This window comes from Grus americana, chromosome 15, assembly GCF_028858705.1.
Source record: "Grus americana isolate bGruAme1 chromosome 15, bGruAme1.mat, whole genome shotgun sequence".
NCBI lineage: Eukaryota > Metazoa > Chordata > Aves > Gruiformes > Gruidae > Grus > Grus americana.
The window spans coordinates 17,768,721-17,791,378 of record NC_072866.1 but is presented as its reverse complement, the minus strand read 5'-3'; the positions used below and the strand labels follow the sequence as shown (position 1 = coordinate 17,791,378).

The 22,658-nt window shown below is 44.8% G+C and overlaps 2 protein-coding genes across 6 annotated transcripts in view; one reads left to right on the top strand and one right to left on the bottom strand.

The window, feature by feature from the left end:
- Positions 1-54: 54 nt before the first annotated feature.
- On the top strand, positions 55-18,846 carry NDE1 (nudE neurodevelopment protein 1). Of its 3 annotated transcripts, XM_054843291.1 has the most exons (10): positions 55-188; positions 820-945; positions 8,538-8,668; positions 9,713-9,866; positions 13,035-13,183; positions 13,527-13,663; positions 14,259-14,438; positions 15,512-15,603; positions 16,189-16,325; positions 17,458-18,846. In XM_054843291.1, exons 3-10 carry the CDS (start codon positions 8,583-8,585, stop codon positions 17,549-17,551), a joined length of 1,029 nt encoding a protein of 342 aa, XP_054699266.1. In that variant the 5' UTR covers positions 55-188; positions 820-945; positions 8,538-8,582; the 3' UTR covers positions 17,552-18,846. The 3 variants fall into 3 exon arrangements, with proteins under 3 accessions (XP_054699266.1, XP_054699265.1, XP_054699267.1); XM_054843290.1 differs by lacking the exons at positions 55-188; positions 820-945 and adding an exon at positions 3,574-3,699; XM_054843292.1 differs by lacking the exons at positions 55-188; positions 820-945 and adding an exon at positions 4,261-4,279.
- A 2,645-nt stretch (positions 18,847-21,491) lies between these two features.
- The window catches only part of MYH11 (myosin heavy chain 11), a 59,573-nt gene continuing 58,406 nt past the window's right edge, over positions 21,492-22,658 (bottom strand). For 2 of the 3 annotated variants that reach the window (XM_054842576.1, XM_054842577.1), the window contains one exon: positions 21,492-22,184. In XM_054842576.1, the coding sequence (XP_054698551.1) occupies positions 22,046-22,184 (139 nt within the window). In that variant the 3' untranslated portion in view covers positions 21,492-22,045. The remainder of the gene's footprint in view (positions 22,185-22,658) is intronic. The other variant, XM_054842578.1, reaches the window with a different exon arrangement.

The window sequence follows — 22,658 nt, the reverse complement described above, 5'->3', positions numbered from 1 at the left end:
AGGCAGGGCCGGGCCGGGCCGGGCAGGGCGGTGGGAGTCGGCCCGGAGGGGGCTCCGGGAAGCCCGGTGGAGGGGCTGCCCCCCAGCAGGGACCCGGCCCCGTGCCCCCCGCTGTGCTCGGTGCCCACTGCTCAGGTGTGCGGCAGGCAGCGAGGGAGTTGCCACGACGTTGGACTGGGCTCTTATAGGTAAAGATTTTTGACACCTTGTGCAGAATTTCAGCTTTCAGTTAGGACATTTTTTTCCCACAAAATAATCTTGGTGGGTTGCCAGGGATGGACAGTTTTAACCGTTTCTAGGGGCCTGTTCCCTTGAAGGCAGTATATAGTCCTGAACCCGAGGACAGCAGTTAAATGGCAGTACTGTTCAGAAATCTGCTGTTTGCTTATTTTAACAGAAGAGTCTGACCTCTCTGCCCTTCTCTGGGTCGTTTTGAGCATCATTAGCTGTGTATAATAAAATTCCCCAAGTAAGATACATACAATTTAAAAATAGAAAGAAATTGCTGGCTAACACAAAAGAACTAGCTTCTAACAAGGCACCGGATTAGGCATTAGTGTGGTGCCCACCCCCTGGCAAACCACCTGAAGCCTGCTGACCAAAGAAGCATCAAGGAAAGCGTTGGCATCTGCTGCTACCTGCTTTACTAACTCATCATTCACTGGGTCTGTTGGTGTGGGTGACACTGGCAACCCATAACTGGGCCTTGTTCACTTTAGGATTGGATAACTTCCCACGCTGGTATTTTTCCTCTTGAATCCTTGTGCTACTAATAGACCTACCTCTATTCGTAATTTTACTTTTCTTGTCTTTCTACAGATATAGCGCTGTCTCACAATTTAGCCGTTCCCTCAGAAGTCTGGGCCTAAGTCATGCAGCAGATCTGTGTCATCCAGGCTGGGCTTGCTCCTTGGCGTGCCAGTAGCCGAGCCCCTCGAGGAGGAGGTTAGTGACAGAGCAGGGTGAGGGTCCACCTTTTGGTGGCTCAGTGTCTTTTGATCATAAGTGACATCATGGTATTAGGCCGAGTTGTCCTTTTACCTTCACCTTTGCCTAATGGGTTGCAGGCAGCAGCAAGGTTAAGAGTTCTTAGTGACAATGCTCACATCTCCATCCAGCCTTGCCCCTGCTGCTGTGGCGTGCTCAGACTGTAACGCTGCTGTGTATCAAGGCCTCGAGTGGTGGTACGTTTTCCTTTGCTTAACAAGCCAGCGCTAGTAATGAGCATGTGACAGCTTCATCAAAAATTTGTCAGTTCAAGATATCAGAAGGGTTTTAAAGTAGTGAGAATCTGTTTCTTGCTTAAGCATATGCAAATCCAATTTTACATATACAGACTGCAGAGAATTCTATAATATCTTTAAAGAGACAGAAATAGGTTTCCTTGATGTTAAATACTGGCTCTTCAGTGATAGCAATATTTCCATATGATACTCTAATACATATGTTTGCACATCTTGTTATGGGTATCAGTAATCCATTAAAAAAAAAAAGAGTTCAGCAGTTTCTAATGACAATTGATGAACAGTTCCTGTTCCATCCATGGAGTGAGTGGTTCTGTCGTGAGTTCTTTCATTCTTGCAGCAAAGCAAATCTTTTTTTCCCCAAGAAGCTTATTGCCAAAAGATAAGTTGTTGCAACCTTACCAGAACTTAAAGTGTACACATTTTTGCTCACTTAGCTTTCACGGAAGAATCTGTGTGGCATTCTCATTAAAATAACCAGCACATGAACCCTAGCACCACAAAAATCTGCCTTTCATTAATTATTAATCAGCAAACTAAAAATACATGCATAAAATAATTTCTTCTTCTCCTCTGCTAATTTTAAAACAGACAAATGTTCTCATTCTTCTTGCAAACAAGGCAGTGATAGTAATTATAGTAACCTTTTGTTAATATTTATTGCTTGTGTATAGCAGTGCCTCTGAGCCTCTGGCATTTGTTAGGGTGCTGTTACACTGTTTTGGAATTGCATGAGAGGCTAAAGGGCTTCCTCTGAAATCTGAGGATTTTCACTAGGTTTTACAAGTATTTCAAGATGAGAACTATTAAAAATACTCAGGTGTACCTTTGATATTATCTGTGTACTCACACTATCCTCAAAGATTTGTTCGAAGAGTTGAAGTAAAATGTCCTTTGTCCCAAACTTGTGAAGAATGTATAAATTTTTTAATTACTGAGGACATACTACGATAGTATGTGGTTTGTTTTCTGTAACTTATTCGATAATAAAAACATTCTTGAGTAATGACTGAACTGCAAATTGCTATTAACCCAATTTTTTAAATACCTAATTTAGTTTTCTATTCATAGTTGTATAATGGTTTGTCTCCATTTACTTCTGCTGAACATCTGACCTCAAAATATAATTATTTTGCTGAACACCTGACCTAAAAGTATAATTGTTTTGCTCACCCTTTTCAGTTAAAGTTATCTTAGCTGTGGATAGATTTTTCTTAGTGGGGTATTTGTACAGAAAAGCTTCTGTCCTCTTTGTTACAGTCCCAGCCTTGTTCTGCCAAGTCTTTGGGAGAAGCGCGTTCCTGATTCAGACAGTTCAGTCTTTCCAGGATCAGCCTCTGCTCTAGGCCTGGTGTTGCGTCACAGAAGTAAATGAAGTGGGATCGGGCCCCGCGCGTGGGCGCAGTTTGTAAAACGCGCTGCAGGGGTGTGCAGTGATACTGGGTGACATATGGCCATATGTACGTGGGCTGGAGCGCAGCGTATCTGCGCATACGGGATAATTTGTGTTTTTGTTTTGGCTCAGGAAACAAATGCCAGACACACCTAATGACCAAGTGTTTGTGTACGCTGTTGGGTAGGAACACACCTAGGGCGCTTGAGAAAGCCGCGGCATACCTCAGTCCCCTCACGTTGATCCGGCGTGGCGAGGATGCGGCAAGTGATCTATGGGCTGCGTTGGGCTGCAGCTCCGTCTGTGGTCTGCGGGGAGCCGGTTCCCCTGCGGACGCTTGCGGCTCTTCTCTGGAATGACAACATCATGCTGAGATGTAGACGAGTGCAGCGTCTAATGTTTCATAGTCTGCTTTGTCCTTGCAACGCAGGCTTCAGTGACGCAGAAGCCCGTTCCTTGGTCGGGAAGGGGACTTTAGCCTAAAAACGTTGCCCTGACATTAAAGAGTTACGGTCACTGTCTCACTGCTTGCTTTCAGGAGAGGCCTTTGGAATAAACAAAGATATTTGATGTAAAGCTTTTCTTCTTTTAGAGCATCTCAGTGGAAACCGTGTGTTTAGAATTGCAGCACGGTGGCAGATGCCGCTTTGTACGGGTAACCCCTTGGGAGATACAGGCCCTTGTGCCCACCGCGCCTCAAAACGGATGAAGGGGGTTAGCCTGGGTGAGGCGTGCCGGGGCTGCGCCTGAGCATGCACGGAGCTGGGGCCGGGCCGGTAGCGGGGGGCAAGGCCGGTACCAGAGGGCCGGGCCCGTAGCGGGGGGCAAGGCCGGTACCAGAGGGCCGGGCCCGTAGCGGGGGGCAAGGCCGGGCCCAGCCGCCGCCCCAAGCGCCTTTTGAAAGTAACGAAAGTTTCCAAACCTTCCAGCAGGCGCCTCTGGCGGCGCTGATTGGTGGAGCCCCCCGCGGCACGTGACCCGCAGCCAATGGGGCGGCGGTGTCGGGCTGGGTTGGGGAGAGCGGCGGCTGCCGGCGCGGAGCTCCGCGGGTTTGTGGTGGCGGTGAGAGAGCGGGGTCCCCCCGCGCCCCCCGGCAGGCGGGAGGGAGGGCGGGCGGGCGGGCGGCGCTCTGGGGCTTCCCCCTCCGGAGAAGCGCCGTTGCCGTGCGTAGAGGAGGGAAGGGCGGTTTCGGGTGCGGCGCAGCCCCCCCGGCGTCCCTCGTCCCGCGGTGGTAACGGGCAGGGTCGGGGAGGCGAGGGGAGACGGAGCTGGGCCCCTGCCTGCCTGCGGTCCCGCTCCCGCCCGCGCGAACCCCGCTCCCCTCCTGCTTCTGGGGCCGCTCTCGTGGTTGCCGGCGCGGAGGGGAGCGTGGGACCGTGCCCGCTGGCTCGGCTCCCTCCCGGCGTCGTGCTCCGAACGGGAACGGGCAGCCCCGGGCTGCCCTCGGCCTGCCGTGCCCTGCCGTTTCGGGAGAGAAGACTTGGCGGCGTTCCCTCAGGAAGCACGGGAACCTCCGAAGTATTGGAGCCGGGCCGGCCTCTGAAGAGATGAGGGCTTTGCGAGTTAAGCCTTTTGGTAGAGAAGACCCTGGGAAGATGGAAACTGCTTTCAATGCTGGCTGGGGCATTCTGTAGTAATCCTGGTGCTCCGCTGACCTCTTCCTTTTCTTTCTCTCTCGTGGTGATTTGCTTTTGTATTGCTTAAACAAAAGAAAATAGGCCCTTATGTTTCAGGAAGACCCTTGCAAGGGGGCTGTGTTAAGAAAATGGAATTTGCATAGGATGGGAAAGTGACTTTCCAGGAGCAAAGAGGGGTTTTGTTTTGGTTTACAGTTAGGAAAAAATGTCTAATAGGAGCTTCATCATCTCTGCCACAGATAATCCGGTAGTATTTATGGTACTCTCTTGCTGTTAACTTTTTATTACAATATGAATTTCCCTGACTCAGACCATCGGGCATTGCTACAAAGATAGGCCAACATTGTTCACCAAGCTAAAATGTTCTTTTGTTTAAAAAAAAAAAAAAAGACTATTCGGTATGCAGGGTTGTTTTGAGTCCTTTATTCTAGGGCTGAAACAAAATCTAAGTTGAGGTCCACATGAGTTTGGTGAACTCAGACTCTGATTCTTAAATTGAAGTTCCCTCAATAGTTTTGTGTGTTGCTTTTCTTAATGTTGTGGGTGGGGTTTTTTTTTCCCCTTAAGGATTTAGCAATTCTGCTGTCACTTGTATGAAATCGTTTCCTGGAACATTTATGCTGAGGTATTTTTCTCCTTGTAGAAGTCCATTCCCCACCCATGAGCACTTCCCATATGAGGTAGAGGTTTTGCAATGTGTGTGACCAGCTCCTTGCTCGCAGGAAGCCTGGCCAGATGTCTCTTCTGGCTTCGTGTGTGCGAAAACAAGCAGGGTGCAGCCGGTGTGTGCCTGCTACAGACTGTGACTTTCCTTGCTTTTCCCACATTTGCCAATGTTTAACAAAACATTGCTGCAACCTCCTTCACCCCCCTCAACATCCCCCCCTTTGTAGTGAGCCTAGACAATGAGGAGTTCCTAATTGGTTTAATTAATTACTCTCCAGGCATTTTGCATACTGTCTCCAAGCTGTTAAATATCAAGGGGAGAAGACAGCAGGGGGGGAAAACAAGAAGTCAAAGCCCTACCCGTTCTATAGGCCATTTAGAAAGATTTATTTGAGTGTGTTTTGGGTTTTTTAATCAAATTTCAGAAAATCAGAAAAGGCTGTAATCCTTTGTCTAAAACTTGGAATTTTTCTTTTCTATTTAAGTTTGTATCTTAAATCTTTGGTTAGTTTGAAAATTTGTGGGCCAAGGTGTAGCGCAGGTGTACAGGGAACCTACTAGGTCTTGTGTTGCAGACAAAAACCATGTGCCTGTGGTATGGGACGGTAGTGAAACAATCTCTGCCATGTTGTGTCATCTCTGTGGAATAAGTATAGGTCCACAGTCCTTCCATGTATTTGCAGTTTAACAATTGCTTCTAACTTATAAGTAAGTAGTAAAGGTAACCATGAAACAGAACGTACTCTTAATGGAGAACATCCTTGGTGGGTCTATAATCTCATGTTTACAAGTACATACTTGGAAACCAAAGGGAGCAGCATCTTTATGCTTCTGTGAAAGCTGTTAAGGTTCTGTGGAACTCTTGTAAATCTAACGGCTTGGTTAGCGAAAGCTCTTTTGTATGTGACCGTACAATCTTCAAAAATGCAAATTAGTACATTCTTTTAGTCCTTCCAAAGTGCAGTGTGAAAACACAAGTGAGAGCCAGATATGAGCACATTCAAGCATTTGAGGCCAACAGGAGTTGTGTCTTCTGTTTCCAAAGGGTTGTTTGAAAGCTTTTGGGAGCAAGATGTTTTGCGTTCCTTCATCTTTTATCTTGTCTGACTTTTTTGTTGACTGTCTGAACGCAGATATGGGATTTATTATAACACTTGTGCCAGAAGTCTCCACAGAGGAATTCTTCTGAAATATATTTTAATTTCTGTAGCAAAACCAGGTGTACCCTGGATAGGATCTCTGTTTTTGAAGAAATACAGAAACTGCCTGTTGTCCACGTGGTAAGAAATAACCGTCTAAAGGAAACTGGCTCACTGTTCTCTGGAGTGGTTTGACCACAGTAATGGAATGCTGGTTCTTCTTGGTTTCTCATTGCACCTGCTTCACTTCTTTGTGTCTGACCCTCCCTCCCTGACCCTCATCTGTAAAAGAGAATTTTTTTTTCCTTTACAAAAGAAAAGGATTGATGTGTGTGTACACAGTGCCTTGAGCATAAGGATACCCTCATTAACATCAAAGGCACTTTCAGCTCACTTAAAAATAACAGAGTTAGATGTGTTGTAAACTTTCCTAGGTCAAGAATGTTAATTATGCTTGATTGTGATTTTCTTTTTAATGGGCAAGGGTACTATTTGGAAAATCACTCCTCCTTATTCATGCTCCTTTTCCTCTTTTTTCCTCTGGTGCATACTTCTATAAATACATACAAAGAGCAGCAGCCTTGAGACTTCTTGCTGGAAGTGTGTCTGTACATCGCACAGTGGTTTTCTTTGTTAGAAGGAAGACATATAGCTTTGTCTAATTAACATTTTGTGTCAAGAAGCTGAATTATAAAAACTAAAGCTTAGTAAGTTTTCCCCTCACCTGCCAGCTCCCCTTCTAAGTAACGGTGTAATTCCCGTGTGTAGCTGATGCTGTGCGTTGAGGTGTGGGCACAGCCCACTTAGCTGTGACAGCTGCTTACTCTGCCCAGCAATTGCCTGAAAGTCATCCAGGCTGTGAAAAGGACTTACACTGCTCAGCTGTGTAAGAATTGGGCTTTAGATCCCCAGACTACTTTGAGTACCTGATACTGTTGTCTGTAGTAGAGGTAAGAACTACGTATGTTTGTCTCAGTAGAGTTACCAGACGGGTGGCTGTTAATTCTATTTAAACCAGGTGATTTTCTGGAGAGGACAGCCTGAACACAGGGCGTGAATAATTTTTCCGTTGAGTTCAATAGATGCGCTGTGGATGCGTGTTTTCTTTAGCGATGACGTGCTGCTCAGAAGGTCTACTCCAGCGTTTCTCCAGTGTCATGATTAAGAAGAGCAGAAGACAGGACTGATGTCTAAACGATCTTTTAAAGGCTTTGGCTGTTTTGTCCTCTTTACTCAGTCAGGGATTACCTCTAGGAAATGTTTTGCTCAATAGATTTGGAGCTGAAACTTGGTAGAAGAGCTGTGTTTCCTCAGTCGTTAGATTTCGGCAATAGTTTTCTGACAATGGCCCTTGTCATGAATTGTTTGACTCCACCTTTATTTAGTGTCCTTGGATCTATTTGGGTTTCTATTAAATTGATAATGTCTGCATGGAATCTTTACCTCACCCACGGTTGCACGTGGGCAGGTTATCCAGAGCATTAGGTCTGATGTTTCTCCATTGTCAAGACTAAGTCATATAAAATGATATTTGCTAGTGACCTGTTTATTAGAGTGCATCATGCACAACGGGGGCATTTATTTAATTGATACTTCAGTCTTCAAGTGGGAGTGACCAACCTAAGGTTCTTGATTCCCCTGTGGGTCTTTCATGTGTTGCTCCCATTTGGGACTCTGTCCTGTGCCTGGGTTTATGCTGGCACAGGGACAGCTGGATGGTCTGCATTGCTCACTTGGTTGCCACAATCTATCTGCATACCTAGTCCAGCCAGGTGGTATCCCACTGAAACCTCTGTGGAGCTTTCATCCTCCATTCCCTGGGAATTTCTGGAGCTTCCTTCTCCCATGGCTCGCTGAGGTATCCAGGTATATTGTGGCTCTCAGCCATGCATAAATTGTGATATTTCAGATTTAAAGTCGGGTAGTTTTGTCTCTGTTGACCTAAGGAGAAATTTTCCACGTGTTCCTGGAAATGTGAGCACGGGAAATTAGTATCTTGAGTACCTTCTCTGTGTCTCTTTGAAGTTTCCCTTCATTCCAGGGTAAGTGTCTTTAGGGTTGTTGAAGTGGACCTTAATTGCACGGTCTCTGGAGCTGAAGTTGTGCCTGAGATGTCTTCTCTTTCCCTGGCATTCTGTGCGCATCGGCACAACTGCGGCTGAAGTTTGAGGTTGGGTGCTCTGTGCTGTGTAGTCGGAGGGTGGGGAAGGTGCTTGCGGCTGGGGATGTGGCATAAGCACACAGTAGCCTTGGGAGAACTGGGGAAAGGGACCTGAATACTCAGTAGTGATTCTTTCATGTTTATGGTATATCTGACAGAGCCCTGTCACGGCTGGTCTCTAGTTTGGTCTCCAGGTGTGCAGTGACTTCTTGGGAGGAGGGGTGCACTGCTCTGCTGCAAAAAGTACTGATGTGGCTCACTGCATTAGTTCTTATGCTTGATCTTTTAATTTTCCAGGAGGGGAGAAAATGAAACGGGAGTTTTAAACTTGGAGGACTCATCATGGAAGACTCAGAAGGACATCACTTCAGCTCAGTGGAGGAGGAAACCAGATACTGGAAAGAGCTGGCTATGAAATACAAGCAGTGGTATGGCAGTGGCTTCATTCCTTGAAGCTGTTGAATAGAGTGCGTGGGCGTTGCATGCAAAGACATGGGTAGCACCACATAGGGGAGTGAATTCAAGGTGGCTCAGCTGTCTTGAGTGGTAGCAGTAGCAATGCTTCTGCATAAACTCCAGCAGTCCAGAGTCCTTTATGCTCACTTCAGCAGCGAATCTGTGCTGCTGTGGTGCTGTTGGTTGGGTCCCTGCCCTGGTGTGAGTAGGGCTGTGCGTGCTGAAATTGTGCCTCTGACCGCAGCCTGCGGGCAGCCCGGGTAAACGTAACTCACTGCAGAACCTTGTTGGGGGTGGATGATTCGCACCATTGCAGACAGAGGTGCTGCTGTTCATTCTTTATATCTCTGTGTGGATCAAGGATGGTTTGACAGCACGTAGGAGGAGGATCCCTGGCTGAGAATGGACATACTTTGCTCTTCCCTTTAGCTCAGTATGTTGCTCTAAATGCAGTGAAGGGTGAAAAAACCCAGACTTTTTCAATGCTGATATTGATGGGTCCTTTCTTAGACCAGGTGTTCAGACCTTTCAGTGCTGCTTGTTTAGTTTGCTGGAGGATTATTTCAGTAGAACTGTTTAAGAATATAAAAACATTTGTCCTTCTTTCTTTCTCTTTTTCTTACTTTTTATTGCTAATAAAAAATGACTTTGTTCTTATTTCCAAATAAGTAATTGAATTGAATAATAGATTAAACATGCAGATGGGGTGGTCAATGTACAAGCTAAAGAGACTCCAATTGTCCTCAACACCTATAGTATGAAGACAGACTTTGGGATTTGCTATGTTTGGGGTTTTTGTATTTGTTTATTAGTTTGCTATGGGGTGGCTTTCCGTGCTCGAGGGGGGGAACGTTTGCCTATGGTCCTCTCTTTCTGTTGAATATGCATATTGGAGAAGGGCATAGAGCCTTCTGTGTTGAAGGGTAGTATTTTTTTTTTGTTTTTTTACTTTGGGTGTACAAGAGATTTTTTCTTTGTTCATTATGGTAAGTTCTCTTGCTGGAATTGCTCTCTAGTGCTGAGAATACACAGGAGGAACTGCGTGAATTCCAAGAAGGGAGTCGAGAGTATGAAGCTGAACTGGAGACTCAGCTGCAGCAAACAGAGTCCAGAAACAGAGATCTTCTGTCAGAAAACAATCGTCTGCGAATGGAACTGGAGTCAGTTAAGGTAAGAGTGGATGATGCATACAGTAGCTGTACAGCTTAAGTGTAAAGGTGAATGAGACAGGCATGTGCAGATGCAGCTTGCCTTGTGGACAGGGACCTTCAACATTACAAAGAAATCGAACAGAAAACTGCCAAAAAAAAAAGCTTGAAAAATTAAGAAATACCAATCTATTGTCTGCTTTGAGAGTGCTGGATACTTTGGTATGTTCCTGAACCCCTGTTCACAGGTTGTGGCAGCGTGTCAGGATAGATTTGAGATGGGAGAGAATTGTTTACAGCGGAGTGGAGAGTAAACATGAACGTAACAGAGCTGCTAGAGCTGCTGTTCTGTTCCTTCTTGCATCTACTTAGTGCTTTTGTTCACAGCTTGCTTCCTGTCTGCATTGTGCAGACACAGATCATATTGCAGAACAATCAAAATACACAACTAAGTAAAAAGTGTTTAAATTAGTGAGTTTTCTTATGTAATGCAAGACCACAGCTGGAATGTTTGTATTTATTATCTGGCATTCCAGGTAAGCTGGGAAACAGCAGCTGATAGGTAACACACAGAACCAAGAGGCATAAAACAGTTTCAGTCCTAGTTTTGTTACTGAATCTGTCTGTACTTGGGGAAAAATAATTTATGTTCTTTACACTTGGTTAACCTTCTGTAAAACTAAGAACCAGCTGAAAAGCATTAATCTCCATAATTATAAAACATACGGGATATGAACTTATTGAGATGGAACCTCTTACCAGAGTGACTTAAGAAATAACGAAGCTATCTAGAGCATGAAGAGTGATGAGTCTGCCTCATTTCAGTCTCATTAAAGATGCTGTCCCTGTGCTGGTTGACAGGTTTAGGAAATACTGGTAAGTTTTCTTAAACTTAAAAAAAAAATTGTCACTGAAATTGGTATGCCTTTTTAAAGTTTGATCTTCTTGGCCTTTTACTTAAAGGTGAGGGATAGTCACTCAAGAAGCACTACACTCTGTTTTGTAGGGCTAGGCCAGTATCTGTGGAAGCAGAGATTAATTTAATTACACTTCTACTCAATTGGATGCAATGATGAGCTAATGGGAGTGAAGGTATTTGTGTAAGTGATTAATTGCTTATCAGTGATTAATCACCAGATAAATCCAGGTTTGCAATGCCTTTTGTCTAAACTGCTGTTCAAATTACTGTCTTAAGGAAATACTCTTCCGTTCCAGGCAGATGTCCTGTCCCTCTAGCACCAATTTAGTGATCCCCCCTGCTTTTTGATAGCAAAACCTCCAAGCCTTGTTTCATTGTATTTGTTACGCTGCGCTGATCTTTGTCCTTGTTGTATTAGTGCCTTAGCAGTATTAAATGCTCTGCATGTTGTATGGAGTATTGCTCTACTGTTCCATGTAGCCACAGAAGCCTATGGAACCTGATGGGTTTGGGGAGAACGCATAAGTTTGACAAAAATAAAACCTGCAGCTCATTTAATTGAGGAGGGTGTGGAGTGTTTTCTTTGTCTAGAGGAGCTAAGATGAGAGGAGGGGACAATGAACCAGCTGAAGCAGTTAAGAGTGAAAATAGTGGGAATCAACATAGAACCTCAAAAAGTGGAGGGTAAACATATTTAAGAAAATCTTAAATTATTCTTCACAGTGGATAACTTTATTAAAACATATTCTGCTTGAAATGAACCTTTTAACAATTGGCTATTCATGCAGCCTGAAAACACAGTAGCAGCCTGCGGTGAAGGAACAGAGACTCCATTGATGCCAGATCAGCTGATACTTTATTACAATTGGCTAAAAACAAAGACCCAAACCTTGCAGTTAGGGTCTTTTATCTGAATCAACTCAAGAGCAAAGCATTAAACTCGTGCAGCTATTGAGCAGCAGTGTTAACTGAGCCCATCAAGGGTTGTGTCTGCATCTAGGTCAGCACTGGTGAGCTTTGCCAGGCCCACACAGCTCGTGGCTCAGAGCCTACTAGCCGAGTGTGTGCTTGCTCCCCACTCTGAAACCAGAGTTCACACCACCTAAAAATAAATGGAAATAATGCTTTGGAGGGTTTGTTTACTTTCAATTAGCTTTTCAGAACTCTCTAATCTGCCTTGTAGAGCTCGGGGGCTCTTAAATTCAGCATGTAACTGCTTCAGAGATCTGGAATTATAGCGGTGTTGCCACACTGTAATCAGATAAGAGTTTCTTAATTCAGATTGGGCATCTCTTTCCATCCTCCTTTCCTATGTATTTCATGTGCTAAAATAGCTGTCTTCAAATTATCAGTCATGCTCGACTACATGCCATGGCTTTCAAATTCCAGTGCATGGGTTTGTTTTCACTGACTTCAAGTCTGTTGTACTTAAATTCTGGATGGAAAAAGCACTTCAGGAATGCTACTTATACAGCAGTCTTGGAGTTTCAAAAAAATCTCTGGCGTGTCAAAGTGCCCCGATAGCAAGGTGATGGAGTGTACAGCATTGCAGTACAGGGTGTGCTGTGAAGCTTTCCCTGCCATGTGATGTGGAGCTAACTCTGCATATAGCAGCAATGGCAGGAGAGATATTTGACGGAGAAGCTAAGCCTTCCTGTGCCTCTCTTAAATCTCTCTTAAATCTACCCTTGTGTACGTGCTGTAAAGGGAGACAGTTTGGTTTAGGTTCATATCCAAAGCATTTTGCATAACTGCACCTGAGATATTTTGCAATCTAGAACTCTGAACCTGCTTTGGACTAATAAAACCACAGGGGCAGTGGAGAATCTTGCTGGCTCCACAGCAGTGTGTAACTGTTACACTTGGATATATTTTCCCTTTCTTGTTATTTAGACTCCGAAGTACTGTTTGACTTTTAGAGTTGAAAATAAGTGGTTTCTCTTGCATCCTGCTTTCTGTGTTGCTAAAGCTTTTGGGGCTCAGAAATTATGGGGAGTGTCGCTCTCTGGGAGAGTGAGGAACAGCCCTGTGCTGTGGAGGGCAGGAACTGCTCCCCAGCACCGCTGCTTGATAAGGACTGAGAGGAAGAGCTCTTCTCTGCTGGCAGCCCAGAAGTATGTGAGCATTTGGCTTTGTTAGCATTTTACCATATGTAAGGTGATGTTTCTCAAAAAACTTCAAGTCTGCCTCTAAAGGGACTCAGACAACGCCACAGAAAGAGAACGTGCATTGCTGAGTCCCTGACATGCTGTTTGATTTGCCTTTGATTAGGAAAAGATTGAAATGCAGCATTCAGAAGGCTACAGGCAAATCTCTGCGCTGGAAGATGACTTGGCACAGACAAAAGCTATTAAAGATCAACTTCAGAAATACATTCGAGAACTCGAGCAAGCAAATGATGACTTGGAAAGAGCAAAAAGGTGACCCACCTTCTGTGTTTTCTTCTTCCACCTCTGTTCTGTCTTGTGAGCACGGTGCTGAGCTGTTTGCAATGCTGTGCTGGTTAGCACTGCTGTTCTGAACTAATCACTTAGGTGATGATCGTGGTGAAGAGGTTTGTGGCAGATGGGGCAATGTGATAAGCTTTTTCCTTTAAACCCCCCCCCCCCCCCCCCCGTACTCTTTCAAATCTCACAAGCTAAAATAAAAAACAATAATAAAGCAAACCAAACAAAACCACAACATTATTGCTTTTCTTGTGAGAGAGGGAGTTCCTCTGTGTGCTTGGTGGATCTGGTAGTGACATCTTGTGCACTTTTTCAGAGCTACTATAATGTCTCTGGAGGATTTTGAACAACGTTTAAACCAGGCTATCGAAAGAAATGCATTTCTGGAGAGTGAACTGGATGAGAAAGAAAACCTTCTGGAGTCTGTGCAGCGCCTGAAAGATGAAGCTAGAGGTTAGACAGAAATTACTTGTATCTTTCCCTTTCTCCTCTCCTGGCTTGTAGCCGTTCAGTTCTTCCATATATCTTAGAGCTTGGCTTTTAAGTTTGCATCTTTTAAATCTGCTATCTGAAATGTAGAAGCAAATGAGGAAGCTTCAAGACTGTTCCCTCTCCTTGAACTCCTGACATGTTCCAGAGCAGCTCACAGAAGCAAAAGTCTGTTCCAGCTTCTTCTAATCTGTGGGGATGCTTCAGTGCCTTAGGGGGTTAGGAAAAGCCAGGCCAGCTGGGGCAGTGCTGGTCTGCCTTCCTCTAACCGTGAAGGTCAGCTTTAATAACCATTAACCTCCTTGTTTCCTGGCCTGTGAAAAATGGAGTCAGTGAAAGACTAATGGGGCAGTAAAACAGGAGGGCTGTGACTGACTTCTAGTAACCTTCAAATGCCTTTTGTGCTAGCTTCTTGATATCTGTCAGTAAGGCTGGGTGAGAAGAGAGACACTGTGGAGCTGGAAAAACACCACAATGGGAACAATCTTTGGGTAAAACAAACTTTTTATCTTGGTGGATACATGCTCCAAAGGCTTGCTTTGTGCTGCTTCCTTCATAGATCTACGACAAGAGCTTGCAGTGCAGCAGAAACAGGAGAAACCCAAGACACCAATGCGAACTACCCTGGAAACAGAAAGAACGGACACTGCAGTTCAAGCATCCTTATCTGTGCCTTCAACTCCCTCTGTGCACCGGGCACCCAACGTCAACATACCCACCCCTGCGACATTTAGGAGAGGTGACTTACAGGGAACGAGCACAGAAGCACTATTTGATGCTCTTGTTTTTACTGTAGTCTCTGGCTAAAGGAGAAATGAGAAAACAGGGAACAGAGTTGAGTGTTTCAGTTGAATACACCTAAATCTAGTCACCATGGTCTCAGTATTCAGACTGTGATTTTGGGGTTTATTCGTGGACTGTTCATTTCCATTTGATTTGAACTGTCCAGTAATAATAATTGTGAGGGACAAGGTGAGCTGTTGAGACTTTACTATTAGTTCACAACTGTCCCAGAGATGTTGGGCTGACTTAGGGGAAGGATTTAAAAACTTAAGTGTGATCTTTAATGTCACACTCATGTTACTTGAATTGGCTTCTCAGTGAGAGTAGGTGCTCTTTGAGAGAGGCTTTCTTTTTGCTCTGGAACAGCAGGACACTGACAGGCCATCCTAGCTGTCTGTACTAAATGACTATAGCTCTGCTTTCATGTCAGTAATATCAGTTACTTATTTTTGGTGAGCACTGATTATTTCAAACCTCTAACTCTCCCATTTTCTTACTTCAAAAGCCAGAAATTTGTGTAACTGTGTTCATGTGTATGCATAAATGTAAGGAGTTGTACTGTCACACTGATGATTTGATATTATAGCTCTGAGCACTGACGAAGTTTGATTGTGGGCTTCACTATGCTTAACCTAAAATTATGTGTTTGTGTGGAGGAATTAACGCTTCTGTAAAAGTGAGAGAATTTGGAGTCTTCTAGTAGAATGAGGTGATGGTCCTCTCTGAGGACGTGTCCCTCTGGTCCCACTGCAGCAACAGAGATGCAGAGTGGTCTGGTAGAACAGATCTCTAGAAACCCAAGCCACAGAACTAGAGACTTTAGCTTAGGGCAGTGTAACTTGAGCTGTCTCAGGGAGACAGTGCTTCATATTCCTGATGGATATGACAGATCTGGAGGTGAGATAGCAAAAAGGTGAAGATATTGATGTTTCCTCTGCTCTGTGTGTCAGGCTGTCTTCTGACTTCCAGTGTCAAAGCTTTTGGTTTTTTTAAAATGAGTAATGTATCCTCCTTTGACCTGCCCTACAGGTCTTGAGGACAGTTACGGTGCAACCCCTCTCACGCCTGCTGCAAGAATATCTGCACTTAACATCGTGGGAGACTTGCTGCGAAAAGTAGGGGTGAGTGATTGCCTGCTGGCCAGTGCTCTTGGGAAGGTAGAGCTGTCTGAAACTGCAGGCAGCGCTATTTGTGCTGCTGCTCAGAGGAGACTGTAAAGAGTGTCTTGCCCCCAGCTTAGCTAAGTGTGGCTTTGGAGTTAGGTCTGGACTTTGTACATTTCTGACCAACCCTCACATAAAGTTGGACCCTGCTCTGCTTTTCTAAGATCTTATTCACGTGGGGATAAGACCTTCCTCTGCAAACTTCTGAAAGCACATGTGCAGAAAGAATAAATCAGCATGACTAAATTAAGAAGGGATCTGCTGCCATGAAAGGCAGAGAAGAAAGCAGGCTGGTGCTTGCTGTCCCGAGGGCTTCTGGTGAGGTTTGCCTTGAGTCCAGTAGTCTTTTGAGGAAGGCCTAACATCATGTTAAGCTGTAGTGTGACATTTAAGGTAGTGCTGATGCTGGAACATTTATCCCATGGCTTCCTTCTGTTTTCTGCCTTATGCCCCAGTGCTGTGTTGGCATTTGGTGTGCCACAATGCCATCTTGTGAAAGAGAAGGATGATGTCTGATGCTTGCCTCGTCTGTATTTACATTAGGCTTTGGAGTCCAAGCTTGCATCTTGCCGAAACTTTGTGTATGACCAGTCTCCAAGCAGAGCCACGGTGTCCATGTACATGAACAGAGACGTCCTCGAAACACGCCTGAGTCCTCATCAGCCTCTGTGTGATACAGGGTGAGTGCTGGTCTCTGCTGTTGTGTCTTAGTGAGAGCTGTTGGTGTTAGAACTTGGACTGGTACTGGTCTATTTCGTATTAAATCTTTGTTTTGGTAGAGATGGATTTGTTCTTAAAAGGTATGAAATTTAGTTGTTCAGGATTATGATTTGAATGTTTCAGATCAGTTTAAAATTTGGAATCACTAGGTGCTGAAATTCAAAGGCTAGTTGGAATCAAGTTTTGAAAACCACAAATTCAAAGCAAATGTAACAATGTATTTTATTATAAACTCAGTGTTTAAATGGGATGAAGTACAACAGGAGCTCTTGCTTATGGCTTGATTTGTTTTATGCTTTATGTTCTTGTACAAGTGATGTCTTGGGAACATTATGGCATGTAGAGACTTCTCTTATCACACTTAAGGTTCTCATTTATGGGAGAACTGGAAAAAAGGCAAATAATGGGCTCACTCGATCAGAATGCTTTATGGTTTCTAAGATGTGGTTCCAAGGAGCCGCTGATGGGAAGTTACCTGACTCAACTGATAAATTTGAACACTTGAACTGGTTATCTTTTTTTTTTTTTTAAACAAATGAAGAAAAATCAGCAAGGTTATCACAAATTGCAGTTCAGCGTCTGCTTAAACCCTGCCAATCCTGTACTGCACATTCTTCAGATTCTCTGTAAATTAAGTGCCTACGGTGCAGTTTGTTCCCGACTTAACTATTCAGCTAGAGCCTTGTGCTGGAAATACTGGTTTGTCCTGTTACCCAGCGTCCAAAATTGTTGTGTGGAAGGAGTGCTCCACATTGTACTTGCTATCCCAGCCTGGGGAGAAGCCTCTTGAAAGCTCCCACAAGAAAGCCTCGAGGACCATACATTTACATAGTTGTGCAGCTGATTATACATCTACCACTGTAATGCTAGAACTGAAATTCCAAGACCTGTAAAAGATAGCTTCTCACTACTCGGAGGGAAACAGAGCCCTGCGTTACAGTGGAAACTCACCCAGTTAAGTAACAGGCTCACTTAGTGCTCAGAGAGATGCTCTTGTCTGTTGATTTCTCAAGCTGAGCAGTGTATGCTGGAAGGGACCAGTTATGGTAAAACTGAGCAAGAAGTGCACTAACTTATATTTTGTTTTGGCAGGTTAGTGAAACGCCTGGAGTTTGGAACACGTCCTTCAAATATCCCAGGACCAATGAGCCATCCCTCGCAAAGCGTTGTCAAGATTCTGCTGTGAAAAGCCTGGCTGGCTTTGGAAAAGGAAGACAAAAATAAATATATATTTTAAACTTTAGTTTTAAAGAGAATCTCAATAAGCAATCAGGCAGCAGTCTCGGGGTAGGTGAGAGCTGAACAAGAAGCTGCAATTGGCAGTGGCCTCTGTGGCCTTGCGCGGTCTGGCCTCTTGGCCAAGTCTGGTGGGTAGTGTGATAGAGCGATGCTGCCTAGCAGTGCAGGGCTTCGAATTGCTTCCTACATCAGTTGCTGTAAATAGCTCCTTGAAAGTTGCTTCTTTTGACACTGCCAGTCAAAGCCGTTGTCCCTTTACCTACAACAGAGAGCATTGCCTGTGCCGCTCCTCGGGTTTGGCTTTTGGTGTTAATGCAGCACCAGGGTGTCCTGGCTTAAATTCCAGTTGTGCTGGCTTTGTCACGGGTGCTGTGTGCTGCAGCCACCCAAATTGGAGGAGAGTTTTTATGTGGAGAAAGGTGTATTTCTGCAGGGGAGCTGCTCAGCTCTGTGGGATGTTTGCTGGTCAGAATCTTGCTACACAAACCCCTGCCTCTCTAGTGGTAAGATGGCTTGGTAAGCAATGATTTCCCATTAGAACAGGTCGCCCTTAAAGGTGAGGAATGCCTTGTGCTTAGAGTACTTGGGAGATCCCAGAGCTAACAGCTAGGTGGGAGACTTTGGACTGGCTTAGCATATAGATGTCTTTTTTGCCATATTGTGGCCCGTAAAGCCTGGCTGTTGTAGGAAGCAAGAGACCTGATTAAGTTCCTAGTTCTAACATCTTAATAGGTGGGTTTTACTGCTTTCCAAACTTCCCTTATTAATGTGCCTTGGGTATTAGTGATTCTTTTCTTGTTTTATTTTTTTATGAGAATATGCTTTCAGCTGTTACTAACTTAGAAATGTTTTTTTAACTTGAAAAGTCCTTTATGCTAGACAAATGTATATAAGTAGAGAATTATTTTTAAATCAGTTTTTCCCCTGTAGAATATTACTGCATTTTGTTTTTTTTAAAAATGGACTAGGTTCACTCACAGTATTAATGTACCTTATGAAAGCCTGTTCTTGCAGAAATAATCATGACTAAACAATTTCCATATTTTTTTGTGGGGGTGTGGAGAGCTTACTTGACAAAAGAATGCATAAATGGGTTTGGGTTTTTTTAGGAAAATGCTGTGAAAACAGCCACTGATGTATCTATTTTTCTGGACTAGGAAATAACCACAGATCATTCCCATTATTCAGGCCATCTACAAAGTTGGCTTAACTGGGGAGCAGAATAAAGCTTATTTTGAATGCTAGGTGTTGATTCATTTTGAGTTTTTTTGCAAGTAGTCACTGTGGTTGTGTTGGGTTTGCGTGGCAGGGTTTTGGTGGCGGGGGGGCTACAGGGGTGGCTTCTGTGAGAAGCTGCTAGAAGCTCCCCCTGTGTCTGACAGAGCCAATGCCAGCCGGCTCTAAGACGGGCCCGCCGCTGGCCAAGGCCAAGCCCATCAGCGCCTCTGTGATAACATATTTAAGAAGAAGAAAAACACTTGGAGAGAGAGCTTTTGCAGCCGGAGAGAGGAGTGAGAAGATGTGAGAAACTCTGCAGACACCAAGGTCAGTGCAGATGGAGGGGGAGGAGGAGCTCCAGGCGCCGGAGCAGGGGAACGATGAGAGGAGTCCTCCCCCTGAGGATGAAGAGGCGGCAGAAACACCGTGAGATGGAGTGACCATAACCCCCATTCCCCGTCCCCCTGTGCCGCTGAGGGGGGGAAGGTTGAAGCCGGGAGTGAAGTTGAGCCCGGGAAGATGGGAGGGGTGGGGGGAGGTGTTTTAAGAGTTGATTTTATTTTCTCATTCCTCTACTCTGTTTTGCCTAGTGATAAATCAGATGAATTCCCTCTCTAAGTTTGGTCTGTTTTGCTCGTGACGATAATTAGTGAGTGATCTCTCCCTGTCCTTATCACGACCTACAAGCATTTCGTTATGCCTTTTCTCCCCTGTTTGGTGAATGAGGGGAGTGAGAGAGCAGCTCTGGTGGGCACCTGGCCTCCAGCCAGGCTCAACCCACCACAGTGGTTTATGTGCAGATGTTTCCTACCAGTTTCTCATCTGTTTCTGAGCAGCGAAGCTGAAAGAGACATTGTTTGTTTTGCTGAATCATATGCAAAGATTTTCCTCCATCTCTCTCTTCTCATGGCTTCCTACCCTAAGGAATGTAAATATTGCCATAGCTAAAGATGCCTCTGGGATTTACAGTGCTTAGTATTGGCACTGCGCTCTCTTAAAATCTTGAACTCTGGCAGTTTTAACATGATTTTTGTCCTCTCCTCTCACACAGTGAGTTGACGTTCTTTTCTTACCCATGAGGAGCAGAAGCACATGGGCTGCTTTGTTAGTTGTGCTGACACGTGGACCGTGGTTCAGTGGGCTTTGTAGCTTGGAGGGATCCGTCAAGACAAGTTGCGTTTTCCTTATCTTGCCAGAATTTGCCTGCTTGGTGAGCAATTTGGCTTGCAGTCAGATTGAGACACAGCACAGAGATAAGGTAGAAAGTTGGAAAATCGTAGTTGTGTTACTGTTATATATTACAGATATTATTAATGTGACTACAGATATAATCAGACTGTGGGTGGATATGCTATTGAGAATTGTCAAAATAATTTAAAACAGTCACCTCTGTAATGGTACAGAGAGGAACTGTTTTTTTGGGAGAGGAACTTTAGTTCAGCCGCTGTTGCAGAAGGATGCTTTCTGTGGTGTTACTGAAGAAACTCTGACTCCCTATCTTGTGACAAGCTTTGTAGAACAGGGACTGGAACCTGAGTTTCTCAAGTGATAGGGCAGAGCTCTAACCGTTGGACCAACCTCTGCCATTATGCATGTGAATTTTCTAGATGAATTCCTTTTAGAAGGGCTCCATGTTCAGTTTGCTGGTTCTGCTCCAAGCGCTGGTGCTTAAGACCATTCTTATGAAAAGGTCTTACCTGATAGCTCCTCTGCAGCTTGTCATCTTAATCACTGTAGGTGGGTTTGTTCTTAAAATCTTCCTTTACTCTTTCATGAGCAGAGAGAATTCTTTGGGCTCTGATTCTGCTGGCTAAATGGTGTCTAGTCTGAATCTCCTGTTCAGATCTCTACCTTCTGGAACAGTGCTTGGATTTAGAAGGTGGTTGCCTTAGCTATCAAGGTGGATGTTTTTGTATGACTTGCTCTCCCTGTAGTCACACCACGTAAGGTTCACTGGCTGTGCAATCTAAGACACGGAGTAGGCTCTCTGTACTGGGTTTAGAGTAACTCTACACCTGGCTTTGCTGTGCGCGGCACTCTGCTGCCCCAGTGTGAGCCCAAAGCTAGCTGCTGTCTGAAAGTACTGGAGCTCATGGCTTTGTGGTAGGTCCTGGTAGTTCCCAGGAGGGGGCTGCGGTCCTGCTGGAATGCTCCAAAAATAAAAAGGGACTCATCCCTTAATGCTGAATAGCTTGGCTTGGGGCTCTGCATTCAGCCTGGGCTGCTGCTTCTAATGGTTTTCAGTCTGCTTTAGGGGCTTTAGTTGGGAATAGCCCTACGCATACAGCCTTCAAGGATGGGTTCAGCTGCCTTTAGGCAGGGGCTCGGGCCTGCCTGCTTTCCAGCTGCTGCACCTCTCCTGCAGTCCCACGTCCTGTCTGTCAGCCCTTGGATACGTCCTGGGGCACCTCCGTCAGCATGTGTCCATGGGGTAACCAAATCTGTGCCAGGGACTTCATGCCGTTTTACTTTCAGCTCAGTGTACATACTTTCTTTTATTCCTTCAAAAGCAATTGCTTACGAGAAAATCAGGTTTTTGTTCTAATGATTACAGTTGACCTTTTCTAAAAAGCATTTGAGTTGTAAAGACACTCTACTGCATCCCCCGTTCCCTTTGAGCATGCTGTATTGCACCCAAGTGACACCTGTACGCAAGAGCACTGGAGTAGTTTTTGTAGCCTTTTATTTGTGTGTAAGCACATCCATGGTGCATATAAAACTGTAACAGTTGACTTAATTTGAACAAATGATATTTTACTTTTCAGTAAGTGATTAAAAAGGCACTTCCACCTTGTGAATTGTGCATCAGGGGTGTAAGTAACCAGGAAAAAACCCTATATCAATCAAATACTCAAGACAAAATGAAAGTTTAAGAAAAGATTAACTGAACAATGCCTTTTTTTTTCTTGCAACAGTCTCTCAAATCCTGTGTAAACTATAGTTCACTGGGATTTAAATCATCTGAGCTACTAGAACTCACTTTCTGGTAGATTCTCAAAGTGAATTACTCTGAGTGTTAAAAACCCCACCTTTTCAAATACGCTTCATGGTAAAGTAAGTTTTGGAGTACTTTTAACATCAATCTATACATTGGCGACAAGGTAGTTGTGCTCTTATTGTCAGAGGAGTGGGGTGTATGTGACCTTGACACTAAGAGTAGACTTATACAGTGCTAAATATCGTCCTCCCTCCCCTTGCTGCAGTGCAATTTTTTTAAGCGTGTTTATTCACTGGCTTTTGTTCCATTGAAATCTCCATCTCTTGCATCCATTTCTTCATCACCTCCTTCTGTTGCATTCTCAATTACTCTTCTGCCTCCAGATCTGCGAGGTGGGGCAAAAGATGCTGGCTCATTTCCCCTCCTGCAGTAAGAGAAAAAAAATAATAAAACCCTCAGACATTAGGTCATTTGCAGTTCTCAAACAACCACAGAGTTTTGTAACAGTACTGAGGGGCTGATGGTTTTAAAGGCAGAACAGCCAAGAGCTGTGGGCCTCTGATAGAACTTTCTGTTCTGTAGCATGTAAGAGTAATTTGCGGATGGGTCGAGACTCCCGGTTACTTGGAACCCTGGTGGGATTCCTGTTCTTGTGCTTCAAGTTCTCTGCTAAACAGTCTCATCTGCCCCAGCCCCCCTACTCTTCTTCCCTCTGTTTCACTGCTCTCCCCGCTGGGCGCTGCGGCTGGCTGTGCTTGGCGGGAATGGGGGCTCCCGGGACCCACAGCAGCAGGGGAGCATCCCTCTGGCCCTTCGGAAGGGCGAGGAGAGAGCAAGAGCCTGTGCTGAGTTCCTGCCCTGCAGTCCGAGAAGGTCTGTCACTGAAGTCACTGAAGGC

Coding starts and splice junctions, on each gene's coding strand:
- NDE1 (XM_054843291.1), top strand. CDS start 8,583: ATGGAAGACTCAGAAGGACATCACTTCAGCTCAGTGGAGGAGGAAACC. Junction 13,664..14,258: donor CCTGAAAGATGAAGCTAGAG/GTTAGACAGAAA, acceptor CTTCCTTCATAG/ATCTACGACAAGAGCTTGCA. Junction 16,326..17,457: donor CAGCCTCTGTGTGATACAGG/GTGAGTGCTGGT, acceptor TTGTTTTGGCAG/GTTAGTGAAACGCCTGGAGT.